Here is a 17,088-nt window from a genome sequence, read left to right as displayed (position 1 = left end):
AAATGTGGTTTCTATACGCAGCAGGCTTACCCATCCAGAAGAAGGTATAGCCAGACCCCCGTTCTGTGAGCTGGCGCTCATCTGGGAGCCGGTACTCACTGATGGCTGCCATGTTGATGTTATACCTAGCCAGGTCTTTTGCCACAAGTGCAGTTTTTCTTTCAGGACGCTTATTTGTGCCAGTATCCAGACGGGTCCTGACATTCCATACAGCGACCATAAGAGGTTGTATAGTTTGTTTTTGTTTGGATGACCTTACTGGGTACGGTTGCCCAGTCAGGCTGGTTCTTTAGGCAGGCTATGTTTAGGGCACCTTTTCTAGCCCACTCCGCATGTGGGGTTGAGCAGAGTGGCTCCTCGAAAGGGCTGCTCAGTCGCACTGACAGAACCGGATTGCACTGCTGCCTAGATCCCAGCGCATAAACAACCATCTTATCTGTGCCACCCATGTGCAGAGTTGTGACTAGAGACTCCCGGCAGTCATCTCTGCCTGTCCTCGTCGTCATAGGAATTTTGGGGGTACAGGGGTTTTGATGATGATGAACTGGATGATGGCTGAGCGTGAGATGATTTATGTGTTGAGGCACGAGCGCAGGCTGCAACCACACATCTTGGCTCTCCCTTTTCCTGTTCCAGTGGTGCAAGTGTTGCAACAACTGGGGAGAGGGAGAGTTGCAATGGACTGCCGATAGCCCAGTTTGTTGGGTTTTGCCTTAGTATCCTGTCCATCAGGCATTGCCTTCATCCGCCGGTGTAGTCGTTGGGTTCCCAAGGTGGTCACCTCTTCTGTCTGTACTGCCGTTGGGGTCTTGTTGGAGCTCTGTAAGCATGTCTGCCTGATGCGGGGCTCCACCACAGATTTTTCGTTCAGGGTTGACTCCCGTAGTCTTATACTGTACCTACCAAGGTTAATTTGCAAGGCAGCTGGGCAATGGCTGGTAGTCGCCAGAACGTGTCCACATGACAGTGGGCCTACTCGCCGTCCCTCGGGGGCCCACTGCTACTCCGAGATCCCCTGCTGGTCTAGTCTGGGCCCACGAGGCACCCAGTCACCTTGTGTTGCCACGAGGAGGCACAGCAGGAGTCATGATGGTGAAGAGACTGTGCACTGGCAGGAGAAGACTTATGCAAGTTACTTCCCTGTTCGCCACGAGGGCTAGCCAGCGGTGGTAGCTGAAAGCGAGAGGAAGCAAGCAGTGCTTGCTTGCACCTTAACACTAACATAATGCTGCCACACTAGATGCATTTCACCACCCTGTGTGCGACACACACGCAAGTGCTCGGGAATTAGCTGTTTGGGCGGTCTATCCAGTACTCAAGGACAGATGGAATACACAGTGAGGCATCCCTTGGGGGGGGGTTCACAGTCCCCCCCCCCCCCCCCCCCCCCCCACCCCACCCAATAGACCCTCCGGCTGGGAGGAGAAGAGTTTAACGCATACTCAGGATTATGAAAGGCAGAGGGGTTTTATATGTTTTTTTTTTTTTTTTCAAAAACAGCACTGACTTGACTTAGGAGAATATAACTTGCATTGCTGGAATTCTTGTAAGATAGCGATTAATTTGAGTATAAACATCCCTTATTTTGCACAAGACATAATAATTTTAGTAATTAACTTGGTACATTTAAGTACAGGTTGTGATAATTTATGTGGTTGGAGTTTCAAAGCTTTGTGACATCACTCATGTATAATAAGTCTCCATATGCCCTGGTTTATTCATTGATCAATTGTCTAAGTGCAAATGTAGCCCAGTTGAGCCATCATTTATCAGTTAATTTTAAAATAGAAATTATGATGTAAAATGTTATAAGACAATGGTTTAGTAGTGCTGTTAATGTGCGTGTTGTGTAAGTGTCTTGGCATGTCACCTCACCACCTGACTCCTGGACAAACTCTTCATCAACTTCTCCAAATCCTACAATGTGCTTGGCAAGGTCAAAACACACACACACACAAATGGGAATTAAGACAACAAACATCCAGTGAGGGTCTTGTTGTGTGACTGCATGGAGGCAAATTAAAAGATCAGATGTTGAGCCTATCACTTGGCAACACTGGTGCATGTTACCACTCCTTTCCACTCTGTCTCTCTAATTACCCAAACCTTTCTGCCTTCTCACTCCATATTTTAAAATGTTATGTGATGTAATGTTGAAGGGATACAACTTTGCTCATTTATACTTATACTTACCACAATCTCCCTAAAAATACTTTAGGTTTCGTGTTTACTGAAGACATTTTCAGGTCATGACACCCAGTAATCCACCACCCAAGAAAAGGTGACCTGACATTCCATCAGAAGGTCAGTAATATAAGAAAATGTGTTCCTAAAGCCGGAAATTGTTGGAAAATTCCGGCTTTGGGAATGATTTTCCGAGCAAATTTCAATTCCGGCTATCGGAGTGTTCCGGGTTTTGAGGGATTCCGGCTAACAGAGATATTACTACATGTTTGTGTATAAGATTAAATGTCTTCATTTATTTGTATACATTCATGCCAGTATAAATGTTGGAGTGTAAGACTTAAGAATGTGAACTACTGTATTTCCCTTTCAGGTCTGCATCTTTAGACGTAGAACCAGTTTACACATTTCGTGGTCACTTGGGTCCTGTCTTATGTTTGGCGATGAACAGCGATGGGGAAAAGTGCTACTCAGGAGGCATCGACGGCACCATACGCATATGGAACATCCCTTCCTCCAATATTGATCCTTATGATTCATATGGTTAGTGTACACTGGAAAACTTCTTTTTATGGTTAATGTACACTGACAAATACATATTTATATGGTTAGTGTACACTTGTTTCTGAATATGCATGTCAGTAAATGAATCATGAATTGAACCACAAGTTTAACCACTTGTGTACAAGTTCTCTCTGTGCTGAATGAAATCACCTGACATTAGCAAAGTAAGGTTTTAAAAGTGGCGTCCCCCGTAGTGAAGGGGTGAAGTACCTTTTTAGGTTTTAGTGAAGATGAAAAGGTAAACATAAAGGATGATTTAAGTGAGAATTACCTCAGATATGAGTAGGTGAGACAGTCTCTGTAATGTCCTGCAAATTTTGTGTGTTTGTTTAAATGAGTAAATGAGAATACCAAACTTAGGTGAATCAACTTCACTCCTCTGTGCTGAATAAAATTGTCTGTCCTTATCCATTAAGAATATTAAAAATGATGTCCTGTAGTGAAGGGGTTCCTGGAGATAGTTTATCAACCCATTGTGTATGAGGATCCCTCTGTTCTGAATAAAATTGCCTGACATTAGTCCAATAAAATATTAAAAGAGGCGTCCAGTACTGAAAAGGTTATCAAGTAAATTGAAAAATAGAGAACTCCAGTGTTGCTGTAATTCTCTATTAAATTCAACAATAGCAAAAAATAAATGTATCCAATATGTATACCGGTGATGTTCTTGTGACCAAGATCTTGAATAAGACCTTTTGTAATTTTTGCCTTGATGGTTCACCTATGTGCTCACATAGAGAGTCAGTCAACCTTCACCCCCCCCAGCTTAACTAGCCTGAAGTTTAACTATCTGGGGGAGGAAGGGGGTGGGGGTTAAGTGTTCAGGTGATCCATAAAGACTAAAATTATGAATTCTCTTTCATGTTGTTGGTCCCGACTGCATCACTAATATATCCCGGTGTATACCGTATATCTCGGCCTATAAGATGGAATTTGAACCCTAAAAAAATCAGCCCAAAATTAGGGGCCGTCTTAAATACCGGGTATAAAATTCTTACCTCTTAAATATTGTGGTTTAGCGTGTCAAGAGTGGTGATGGAAACATTTTAAACCACTCACACGGTCCTACCACTAATTATTTTATACTGAAACTTATGTTTGGGAAGCTGGATTAAAAATAAGATTACCGGTATATTAAAATAATAAAAGTATATTATAAACCTGTCTAACATACCGTAAAATAAATAACAACATACCCCAGTAATAAACACAGCTATCATCATGCACCACCCGCCATTTACCAGTGATGAGACAAAAAAGGGAAAGTGACCGGTGTAAGAGAGGGGGGGCGGGAGATAGGGCTATTTTTAGCCCGTCTTTCTGTCCGAGGTGGCCAGTAAGGCATACCAGTATATTTACTGATCATAATACATATCTCCTATAAATAATTTATTTAAAATTTATTTTTTTTACAAAGAATATTCAGTAAATGACTGTGATAATTCTTGAAACTACCTACAGTGGTAGTTTTCTTCATGCTAAATTTAGGATGAGAATGAAGAAGCCGAAGTCACCGTCATCTGATTCAGAATTTGATCCTTAATGATGATGCAACCATAAATGTATCAGGTACAGTGGTCCCTCGGTTAACGAGCACAATCCGTTCTAGAAGGTTGCTTGATAACCAAAAAACTCTTCAACCAAAACCATTGTTTTAATGGGTTTTTGGGTACCGTATATCGCGGCCTATAAGGCGTCGGGGTGCATAAGACGGCCCCCCCAAATTTCCATTTAAAAAGTAGCTTTTGAGCTCTATTTGCTGTATAAGACCAGTACCCCAAATGTGACACTTACCCACTGACTCATTAGTCCTTTACCAACCATCCTTGGTTTTTTAAAATAAGGCCAATTCACTTCAAGTAATGTCATCAAATATTACCCGCTGGTGTAGTGTAAACACTAGTGACGTCACTGAAGCGTCTGCTATTTACCGGTAACTGGAACTAATGTCGGTGTCGAGTAAAATTTTTCCATTTACTTGAAATGGATTTACCGATTTATTTGTTTATTTATTTATTTATAATATACTGTAACATATTAAACACACTGCAAGTATTTTCTTTCATTTATACGCTCAGTGGTGGGAGTGTTCCCTCGTCTCGGTGGTGTGACTGTGTTCCGACTATTTATACAACAGGTGGTTCAACAGCAACCACCTATTCTAATTGTGGTGTTACATTAGGATTTGAGTGAAAAAGGTTACCGGTATGTACTTACTACATACATTTATTACACAAACATATTTATATATATATATATATATATATATATATATATATATATATATATATATATATATATATATATATATATATATATATATATATATATATATATATATATATATATATATATACTATGTACAAAAAATGAATGTTCAATGAATTATTTATGGTGCATTAGGGTACTGGCCACTTCAGACACAAAGACGGGCTATAAATGGCCGTGTTATCTACCCCTACATCTCACCCTGAGCCAGAGGGAAGCATCTTGGTAAATAACATTTGTTTGCTTATTTTCCATTCACTTGAAATAGATTTACCGAATTATTTGATTATTTATTTATCTATAATATACTGTAATATATTAAACACACTGTAATTATTTTCTTTAATTTATAAACTTGTTTTGCGACAAAGGAATGTTCTCCAGTAGTGTTTCATTAGGATTTGAGTGAAAAAATATTACGTACTTACTACATACATTTATTACACAAACATATTTATATATACGGTATATATATATATATATATATATATATATATATATATATATATATATATATATATATATATATATATACTGTATATATATGTATATGTATATATATGTTATATGTATTGAATAATGGATTCGGTTAACAAAATATAACTCTGTGGAACGTATGTATTCATTACCGTATATCACGGCCTATAAGGCGGCGGGGTGCATAAGACGCCCCCCCCAAATTTCCATTTAAAAAGTAGCTTTTGAGCTCTATTTGCTGTATAAGACCAGTACCCCAAATGTGACACTTACCCACTGACTCAGTAGTCCTTTACCAACCATCCTTGATTTTTTAAAATAAGGCCAATTCACTTCAAGTAATGTCATCAAATTATACTCGCTGGTGTAGTGTAAACACTAGTGACGTCACTGAAGCGTGGTGGGAGTGTTCCCTCGTCTGGGTGGTGTGACTATTTATACAACATGTGGTTCAACAGCAACCACCGTATTCTAATTGTGATGTTTCATTAGGATTTGAGTGAAAAAGGTTACCAGTATGTACTTACTACATACATTTATTACACAAATATATATATATATATATATATATATATATATATATATATATATATATATATATATATATATATATATATATATATATATATATATATATATATATATATATATACTGAATAAAACAAAAAATGAATGTTCAATGAATTATTTATGGTGCATTAGGGTACTGGTCACTTCTGATGGGCTATAAATAGCCTTCTTTATCTCCCCTCCATCTCACCCTGAGCCAGACGGAAGGGTCTTGGTAAATAACATGTTTGCTTATTTTCCATTTACTTTAAATAGATTTACCGAATTATTTGTTTTATTTATTTATTTATAATATACTGTAATATATTAAACACACTGTAATTATTTTCTTTAATTTATAAACTGTTTTGCGACAAAGGAATGTTCTCCAGTAGTGTTTCATTAGGATTTGAGTGAAAAAATATTACGTACTTACACAATTGTTCCTCTTACTTTGACAACACAACATACATACAGTATATTATTTCTCAGTTTTGATCTTTTTTTTAATTTTTGTATTTATTTATAGTTAGTTACTTAAAATAAGGCCAATTCACTTCAAGTAATGGCATCAAATATTACCAGCTGGTGTAGTGTAAACACTAGTGACGTCACTTGAGCGTCTGTAATTAACCGTCGATAGTTTCAAGAATTAATGCACTTTTCCTTTCTTGTCTCCTCACTGGCAAATGGGGGGGGCGTGGGGAGGGGTGTGTGATGATAGCTGTGTTTATTACAGGGGTATAAATCTCTTTTACGGTATGTTAGACAGGTTTATAATACATTTTTATTATTTTAATATACCGGTAATCTTAATTTGAATCCAGCTTGCCAAACGTAAGTTTCAGTATAAAATAATTAGTGGTAAGACCTTGTGAGTGGCTTACGATGTTTTCATCACCACTCTTGACACACTAAACCACAATATTTAAGAGGTAAGAATTTTAAACTTGGTGGTTTAGACGACCCCCTAACTTTGGGCAGATTTTTTTAATGTTCAAATTTCGTCTTATAGGCCGTGATATACGGTATATATATATATATATATATATATATATATATATATATATATATATATATATATATATATATATATATATATATATATATATATATATATATATATATATATATATATATATATATATATATATATATATATATATATATATATATATATATATTTCATGTAAATCCACAATGGAAACATGGATAAGATAAATCTTGATAGAATCACACGGGAAAAGGGAAACAACGGAGTACCTTAGCTTTCGTCTTTATTCAAGACATCTTCAGAGGCAACTGGATTACATGGACAGAGAGAGGCTTAAATATACAGGGTGACCTTAAAAACATGAGGTCAGGTCATAATGATGTCATCCACTAATCCCCACACCAACACACATGTTGAGGAGTTTAAGAGAAGGGGGGTGACGTGACTAGTCAGGTCAGGTCAAAAATAAGGGACCCACAAAATAACTATCATACATCTAGATCAAAGGTTTTCAAAGCATTTTTAACCTTGGGCCACTGACAAATAAATTTATGTAACATATTATCAGTTTTGAACTGACCTTAGTGATGGTCAGTTCAAAACTGATTTTAATTATAATATATATATATATATATATATATATATATATATATATATATATATATATATATATATATATATATATATATATATATATATATATATATATATATATTTCATGTAAATCCACAATGAAAATGGATAAGATAAATCTTGATAAAATCACACGGGAAAATGGAAACAACGGAGTACCTTAGCTTTCGTCTTTATTCAAGACATCTTCAGAGGCAACTGGATTACATGGACAGAGAGAGGCTTAAATATACAGGGTGACCTAAAAACATGAGGTCAGGTCAAAATGATGACATCCACTAATCCACACACCAACACACACGTAGAGGAGCTTAAGAGAAGGGTGGTGACGTGACTAGCCAAGTCAGGTCAGAAAAAAGGGACCCACAAAATAACTATCATACATCTAGATCAAAGGTTTTCAAAGCATTTTTAACCTTGGGCCACTGACAAATAAATTTATGTAACATATTATCAGTTTTGAACTGACCATCACTAAGGTTTATTGATTTTAATTCCTTAATCAAACTAGCTTCAACCAGAAGTCTTTCTGTGACACAAGATGATTTGAATACTTCTAAGCTTTTTTCCCAAGCAATGGGGTGATTATTATTCCTAACATGAACGAACAAGGCACTGCTTTCAGATGCAGTTCTGATATTATACTTATGTTGTTTGATTCTGAGCTGCAGTGTTTTTCCTTTCTGACCTACATAATTACAATTACATTTTCTCCATGGAATACAATAAACACTTCCATTTACATTCAAACTTGGGCTATTACTTATTAACATATTGGTAATGGTTGAGTCATACTTGAAAACAACATTAATATTTAGAAGCTTGAGGGACCGAACTAACGGGACAAATTCATTACGATAGGGCAGTCAAAATATTCTTAAGTGTAGGAACTTGTCTGGTTTGAGAGGAATGAAAGGATTTTTTAGCCCTTTTAAAACAACGATCAACAAACACAGAAGGGTACCCAAGTTTCTGTGCAATAGAACGAATGTGTTTCATTTCATATACATACATACATACATACATACATACATACATACATACATACATACATACATACATACATACATACATACTTTCTGCCTCATTTACACACAATTGCAGTTTCAATTGTTCCTCTTACTTTGACAACACAACATACATACAGTATATTATTTCTCACTTTTGATCTTTTTTTTTAATTTTTGTATTTATTTATAGTTAGTTACTTAAAATAAGGCCAATTCATTTCAAGTAATGGCATCAAATGTTACCGGCTGGTGTAGTGTAAACACTAGTGACGTCACTTAAGCGTCTGTAATTAACTGTCGATAGTTTCAAGAATTAACGCACTCATTTACTGAATATTCTTTGTAAAAAAATAAATTTTAAATCAATTATTTGTAGGAGATAAATATTATTATGAGTAAATATACCGATACCCGGTATGCATTACTGATCACCTCAACGGCTAAAAATAGCCCAATCTCGCGGTCACTTTTCCTTTCTTGTCGCCTCACTGGCAAATGGGGGGGGGGGGGTGTGTGATGATAGCAGCTGTGTTTATTACAGGGTATGTTAGACAGGTTTATAATACATTTTTATTATTTTAATATACCGGTAATCTTAATTTGAATCCAGCTTGCCAAACGTAAGTTTCAGTATATAATAATTACTGGTAGGACTTTGTGAGTGGCTTACGATGTTTCCATCACCACTCTTGACACAATATTTAAGATGTAAGAATTTTATATTTGTTGCTTAAGACGACCCCCTAACTTTGGGCAGATTTTTTTAATGTTCAAATTTCGTCTTATAAGCCGAGATATACGGTAATTGGTTCCAGCTCACCGAAAATTGCCTAAATTCAACATAAAAGGTAGAAAAGTACACTTACTTTGAGGTGTGTATGTAGAAGGCTCCTGGATGATGATGATGATGATGATGATGATGATGGGAATTGGAATGGGGTTGGAGGAGAAGGGAGAAGAGAAGGCATTGGGGTGGAAGAGAAGTCACCCCATGGTGCCATTTCGCCCATAAAATTTTAGTTCTCTTGGTGTAATTCAAGATTTTTTTCTTTAAATCAACACTGCACTGCATTATATATTGTCAATATGTAAAATAAATTTCAAAATGACCAATAATTGGCTTGCAAACAAAGAAAAAAAGCGTTCAGTTGAAGAGAGTCTCAAGCAAGATGTTACGTCCACTGAGGCTGGATGGCACGCATAAAACTAGTTTCATTACCTTCAATTATGTTCAATAATTATTAAAATGACTAAAAAATTTAATAAACTTTTAAAATTATTGAATAGTATAAACTTCTTGATATTTGCTAAAATGGTAAGGAATTTAAGCCCTAGAACCGATTACTGTATTGGCGGACTAATACTACAGCTGGTGGACCGCCAAATGCAAGCAAAAACATGTTCAGGTCGGCTCGTAAGAAACTCGTGAATCGAGGGATTGCTCGTTAACCGAAGTTAAGAATCTTATGGAAGGTAACTCGTTAACCGAGGGACCACTGTAAACTTCACCTACCACGTATAGCCTCCCTTCCTTTGTTACGAAGCAAATTTATAAATTAAAGAAAATACTTGCAGTGTGTTTAATATATTACAGTATATTATAGATAAATAAATAAATAAACAAATAAATTGGTAAATCCATTTCAAGTAAATGGAAAAATTTTACTTGACACCGACATTAGTTCCAGTTAAATAACAGACGCTTAAGTGACATCACTAGTGTTCACACTACACCAGCTGGCAACATTTGATGCCATTACTTGAAGTGAATTGGCCTTATTTTAAAAAACCAAGGATGTGTAAACAGCACTTGTCAATGGGATGGTTGGTAAAGGACTACTGGGTCAGTAAGCTCCCAATGGTAAGTGTCACATTTGGGGTAGTCTTATGTAGCGAATAGAGCTCAAAACCTACTTTTTAAATGGAAATTTTGGGGGTCGTCTTATACACTCTGTCGCCTTGTACGCCGAGATATATGGTAGTTTGCTTTTTCTATATTAATTATTTTATGATCTGTGCATATGAAGTAAGTTTTAAAGGGTGCCAGCAGACTGATGTTTTGATTGTGTTCAAGATTTAAAAAAAAAAAGAAGCATTAATTATTACTGTCATTTTTATCACAGAGCCGAGTGTGGTCGGAGGAAGTTTATCAGGACACACAGATGCAGTATGGGGTCTGAACTTCCATCCTCAGCGCCAACATCTACTTTCTTGTGCGGCAGACTCTACTGTTAGATTGTGGTCCGCAGATGCCCGCTCGCCCTTACTATATACTTATGCTGTAGAAAAAGGTACATTGTCTTGTTTTAGGATACTACTACTACTACTCCTCCTTTTCTTCCTCTTGTCACATTGAAGAACATATGTTTTAGTAGGTTTCTTTACATCTAGTACTGTATAACCATAACATGCTAGTGAATCTTTTTTACATTTTTATTTCTCCCACATTTATGTTTCTCTATTGTAGCTTCATTTCCAGTTTTACAGGTTAATGTCCTTTCACAGGATTGGTTAACGTACAGTATATGATATACAGTGGTCCCTCGGTTAACGAAATTTCAGTTAACAAATTACCTTCCATAAGAATCTTCAATTCGGTTAACGAAAAAAATTTGATTAACTAAATCCTTACGAAAATCATGTTTTGTTTTGAACATTAGCTGATAAGCTGAGGAGGTACTCAGCCAATTCAGTAATCTCTTCTATGTTTACATTTGTTTCCAATGGAGTAAATATCAAGAAAATTGTGCTCTTTAATATTTTTGCATTTTTTATACAGTATTAAAAGTATTGGTCATTCTAAAATTTAGCCATCCAAGTTCTGTCTACATAAAGTTTTTCAACTAATATTTTTGGCTCGATATATGTAACTTTATTCATTTATTGAAACTCAATTACATGCACACACTGTCCTAAGGGCAAAGCTGTACTGTACATGTAGTCAAAATAATGTACAAAATGATTACTAAGATTTTTGTCTAGTGCAAGCTATAGCATGATTATATTCAAATTAATCACTATCCATAAGAATTCCAACAATGTAAGTTATATTCTCCCCTGTCACTTCTGTGACATCTTATAAGCAAAAAACATAAACTCAATCTAAAGGACATAAATAAACAATTAAATACTTCACACCTTGGCGCCAACTTTGAAACATGTCACTGTCACCACTCCCTCCCTCCCTCCCTCCCAAGAAAGGTTTTCAGTCGGCTTTTAGTTTTCATCTTATATAATATCTCAGACTAAAGTTAGGAGAATATAATTTGCATTGCTGGAATCCTTGCAAGACAGTGAATAATTTGAATATAAATGTCATATATTTTGCACAAAAGATAAAATTTTTGCTCTCTGTATTAAAATTCTTAAATTAGATCTAAAATTTGTATGTCTAATGCAAATTATAGCTTGTTTATATTCAAATTAATCACTATCTTATAAGAATTCCAGCAATGTAAATTATATTCTGCCCGGTCATTTCTATACAATTTTATGAGCAAAAAACAAAAACTCAACTAAATGACAAAAATAAATAAATTAAATACTTCACCAGACCTTCCCCCTAACTGTCAAAGTACCTCCCGTTCCCCCCTCTTCCCAGCTCCACACTTGCTCACTCCCTCCCTCCCTCCCTCCCTACCCCCCACCTTCCCAAGAAAGGTTTGGGGGTTTTCAGTCGGCTTTTAGTTTTTATCTTGTATAATATCTCAGACTAAAGTTAGGAGAATATAATTTGCATTGCGGGAATCCTTGCAAGACAGCGAATAATTTGAATATAAACGTCATATATTTTGCTCGAGATAAAATTAATCACCTGTATCACATTACAGTAGTGATTTAAGAGTTCTAGTGTGTGTGTATATATATATATATATATATATATATATATATATATATATATATATATATATATATATATATATATATATATATATATATATATATATATATATATATATATATATATATATATATTTTGATTTAAGGGCGATTTAGGGGAATTTTAGGAGTGTTTCTGACTTTATGCATTTTTGGCTTTACTTTGTATATACTTTTCTGTGAGCTGGAACCAATTACCCAATATCCCATTGAAACAATGGTTTCAGTTAACGAACGACCTTCTGGAACGAATTGAGTTTGCCACTGTATATATATGTTTGTCAGCTGCTGGAAAGAAGGGAGTATTTGTTATACAGGGTGTCCATAAATAATCTGACCCATTTTAAGAATTATTAATTTAGAAAATTATTAACTTAGAAAATTTTATAGATAGATCATGCTGGTCTTATTATAATTGAAGAGCAACTCTTAAGTTTTTTAATCCTTAAGTTGTCGAGTAATGTATAATAAAAACGTAGTGTTCTGTCCGAGATATTTTTGTAATTATTTAAGTGTTAAAATGAGCCATATATTTTATGGACACCCTGTACAGTAAGTTGATGCCTTACATTCTTTATCTGACTCATCTTTGACTATAAGTAATAAATTTAAGTTTATTTGTACCTTTTCTTCTATGTTGATTATAGTAAATTATAGTTTCTTTCATTAAAATTAATATGCCATGCTGTCACAATAACTAAAAGATGGCTCACTCAGACATGCCTTTTGTTGAAATGTGTTATTAACTTTGCTTTTTTATTTACAACACATGTTACCTTCATGATAAACTGATTCATATAACACTGTCACCTTTTGTTTCTCCCACCAGATGGCATCCCCACTTCAGTTGACTTTGTTTATGAATCAAGCAACCAGTTTGTGTGCAGCTTTAACACAGCTAACTGCGTCATATTTGACCTGGAGACTGGTAAACCTGTCATGCGTCTTGACACAGAACCTGATCAAGGCAGCAATTCTCTCAACCGACAGATCAATAGAGTAAGGATTTATTCTATCTTAGTTTGATAGATTAGATGATTATTGCTTGTGGTTATAAACATTTAAATGGTACAATGATGTATATTATGGTATGATATACTATACTTCATAAACATATAAGGCATGTACTGTGCAGTGATATCCCCATTAGCCAGAACAATTGGTGCAAATCACTTCCGGGGATGAGATATTTCCGGGTATCCAGACAACTTTCTCACACCCGGAAAAATCCCTTTTACCCGGAATTTTTTCCAGTTACTGGGAAAAGTTTCCTAGTGTCTAAACTAGACATCTTGCACAGACAGACACTAGCCCACTTCCTCGGAACATTTCTGGGTGCTGGGGATGTTTTTCTTGAGTCTAAACTACCAGAGTTCATAAATGCAGTTCTAATTTAGTTAGAAACTTCATTTCTTTACTATAATAATCCAGAATAGTTTTTCTAAAAGTTTGGTTAAATAAATATATTTACAAATTAAAAACCTATATGATATGGACATGAATGAAGCTGTGTGTTACAGCAAAGACTGGTATTTTCCACTCCCATGGAGCTGTGGTGGATTAGTGGGTCTTGTGTAACTGATCTGACCTGACCTGATGCAATGTCAGGTGGAGGTAGGGTGGGGGATTAGTGGTCTCATATTACTGACCTTCTGATGGAATGTCAGGTCACCCTTTCTTGGGTGGAGAATTAGTGGGTCTCATGACCTAAAGATGTCTTAAATGAAGACAAAAGCTAAGGTATTTTTGAGGTGGTAGGCTGCTCGCAAACAAGTGCATAAACTTTTATCCACAACATCTGCTCTAATTGTGGTAAAGAAATGAATTTGGTACCGTTGCATACATGGAGATGCATTCTTGGTAACGTTATTTTGTACCTATGAGATATACAGTATATTGAATATAAAGGGTACAGGTATTAATGGTAACACTAGGCAACAAATTTAAAAAAAATATTCTGTAACATGGTTCAAAGCAGCTTCCTTTGGTAATTTTGAGGTGCTGATTTCAAATCTGGCAATAAAAATTCTCTGGCATGTACAGTTTATTTGTAATACAAAAAATTAAATCATGCAAAAACTGAAAAATACTATTTAAGCTGTTATTCCTGTTACTTTTGTCCACGTCATCACGCTAAAATTCAATAAAGAACGAAAACAATCATAAGAAGACAAAATGTATTAAATTAGCCACTGTATGGGCATTTGTTATTTTATTTCATCCTTTTATGTGTTGTATTGTCCTCAGATTGTAAACACCAGCAATAGTCCCCCATCATGGCAGGATCCCATCAACCCTGGTACCTTTTCTCCCTACGTCTAATGTCCTGATGAAATCGCTCTCCCTGTTCATCACTAACTGCCCCCAGATTCTCTGGAAAAAGTCTAAGTGCGAGTGTAGAAGATGGACTTAAAGGGACATCCTGGATCCTAAGTTATTGTAGTTTTGTATGAGTTCCTCTACAAATTGGCAATAGTTTTTATTGCCATATTTGAAATCAGCACTCCAAAATTAATAAAGTGCAGCATATTTGATCCATATTACCAAACCCTTGTCAGCTCGTGTATTTATGAGAACAGCACTACCACCAGGAGTTGTTCGATTTCATTCATATTTTCCACATATTCTTATCATTAAAGTAAGTATTTTAAAACAGGTGATAACTTTTTATTTTAATTATAAGTACAGTCTCTCCTCAACTTACGACAACCTGGACATATGACCGCCATGGTCGTATAAAATATTTTTCACATTACGTATTTTCGAGTCCCGAAACGTTTGGTCGTAATGTGACCCCTTACGGCAGCTTGGGCTGGACCGCCTCGTGGTGTACAGCATCCACGTCGTAGCCCGCTCAGTTGTTGTTTGGCCGTTGTTGTTGTTGTTAGTGATCACGCTGTGTACTGACAAAATTTTCGTTTCTGATTCTCTTTAAAATGGCTGGCAAATGTAAAAGTGAGAGTTCTCATGGTGCTGAGAATAAAAAGAGATAGTCAATTACTTTTGAGATGAAAATGAAAATAATAATGCAATGTGAAAATGGAAAAATGGTAGCAACCATTTCACGCGACCTTGGCTTCTCTCACTCGACTATATCAACAATTTTGAAGGACAAGGAACGAATTCGTGAGGGAGTGAAAGGATCAGCACCTTTAAAGGGAACAATAATAAAAAAAAAACAAGGTCCTCTTCATGAGATGGAGAAATTACTTGTGATGTGGATGGACGATCAGCTGCAAAAGAGCCTTAAGCCTTCTAACCATACAGGCTAAGGCAAGAAACCTTTTCGAAAGCCTGAAAGAGCAGGCAGGAGATGAGTGTGATCGAAACTTTACAGCAAGTTATGGGTGGTTCCAAAGGTTTAAGAAACGTTACAGTTTGCATAGTGTAAAGGTGAGTGGAGAGGCAGCAAGTGCTGATGTGGGTGCTGCCGAAGCTTTTAAGGAGGAGCTAGTATCGTGTCTTCGTGGAGGGAAATTATATGCCTGAGCAAATATTTAATGTGGATGAAACTGGCTTATTCTGGAAGCGCATGCCAGAACGGACATACATCCACAAAGAGGCGAAAACCATGTTGGGATTCAAGGCATTCAAGGACCAAATCACACTTCTGTTGAGGGTGGGGGGGGGGGGGTAGCTAATTTCAAGGCAAAACCCTTCATGATATATCATTCAGAGAACCCAAGGGCTTTTAAAAAATGTCAGCAAGCACACACTGCCAGTGTTTTATTTCATTAATAAGAAAGCCTGGATGACCCTAGCACTGTTTGAGAATTGGTTCCTGAGTTGTTTTATTCCATGACCCAAGGAGTATTGTCTGCAACAAGGGGTTGCATTCAAGATTTTGCTGATTTTAGATAATGCTTCGGGACACCCACCGCACCTGGATGACATGCACCCTGATGTTAAGGTAGTCTACCTTCCACCTAACACTACCTCTATCATCCAACCCATGGATCAAGGTGCTATTGCTGCTTTTAAAGCGTATTATTTGCGTGCTACCTTCGCTCAGGCTGTTCCTGCTACTGAAGGTGAGAAAACGCTCAGAGAGTTTTGGAAGGACGACAACATTTTGCAATGTACAAAGAACATAGCTGCAGCATGGGATGAGGTTACAGGTCAGTGCATGAATGTAATATGGAAGAAAGTCCTGAAAAGATATGTGAACAGTTTCAAAGGATTTAATGAAGATGAAGCAATTTCTGAGATTAGCAACAAGATAGTGCAGATGGGTAAACAGCTGGAGTTGGAAATTGATAATGAAGATGTTGAGCAGTTGGTAGAAAATGTAGCAGAAGAGCTCAGTAACGAGGATCTTATTGAACTAGATGCACAGAAAATTGCAGAGGAAGAAGAGAGACAAAATGTAGAAGAAGAACCTGCACCCCCCAAAAAGTTTTCAGTGAAACAAATGGCAGAAGCATTTGCTACAATTAATAAGGGGATGCAAATGTTTGAAGAAATGGATTAAAATGGTGAGCGTTTTGACAGACTGATCCAAGATGCACTTGCTTGCTACAGGGAGATATA

The 17,088-nt window shown here is 36.3% G+C and overlaps 1 protein-coding gene across 1 annotated transcript in view; it reads left to right on the top strand.

Annotated features, from left to right (window-relative positions):
• LOC121862404 (striatin-3-like) overlaps window positions 1-17,088 on the top strand; it is a 154,844-nt gene that overhangs the window by 130,773 nt on the left and 6,983 nt on the right. The window contains 3 exon segments of the mRNA XM_042360669.1: window positions 2,558-2,727; window positions 10,803-10,970; window positions 13,388-13,557. Coding sequence (XP_042216603.1) covers window positions 2,558-2,727; window positions 10,803-10,970; window positions 13,388-13,557 — 508 coding nt within the window.

Source organism: Homarus americanus, unplaced genomic scaffold (assembly GCF_018991925.1).
Source record: "Homarus americanus isolate GMGI-L3 unplaced genomic scaffold, GMGI_Hamer_2.0 scaffold31037, whole genome shotgun sequence".
Classification (NCBI taxonomy): Eukaryota; Metazoa; Arthropoda; class Malacostraca; order Decapoda; family Nephropidae; genus Homarus; species Homarus americanus.
This window is presented reverse-complemented; position numbering and strand designations above follow the sequence as displayed.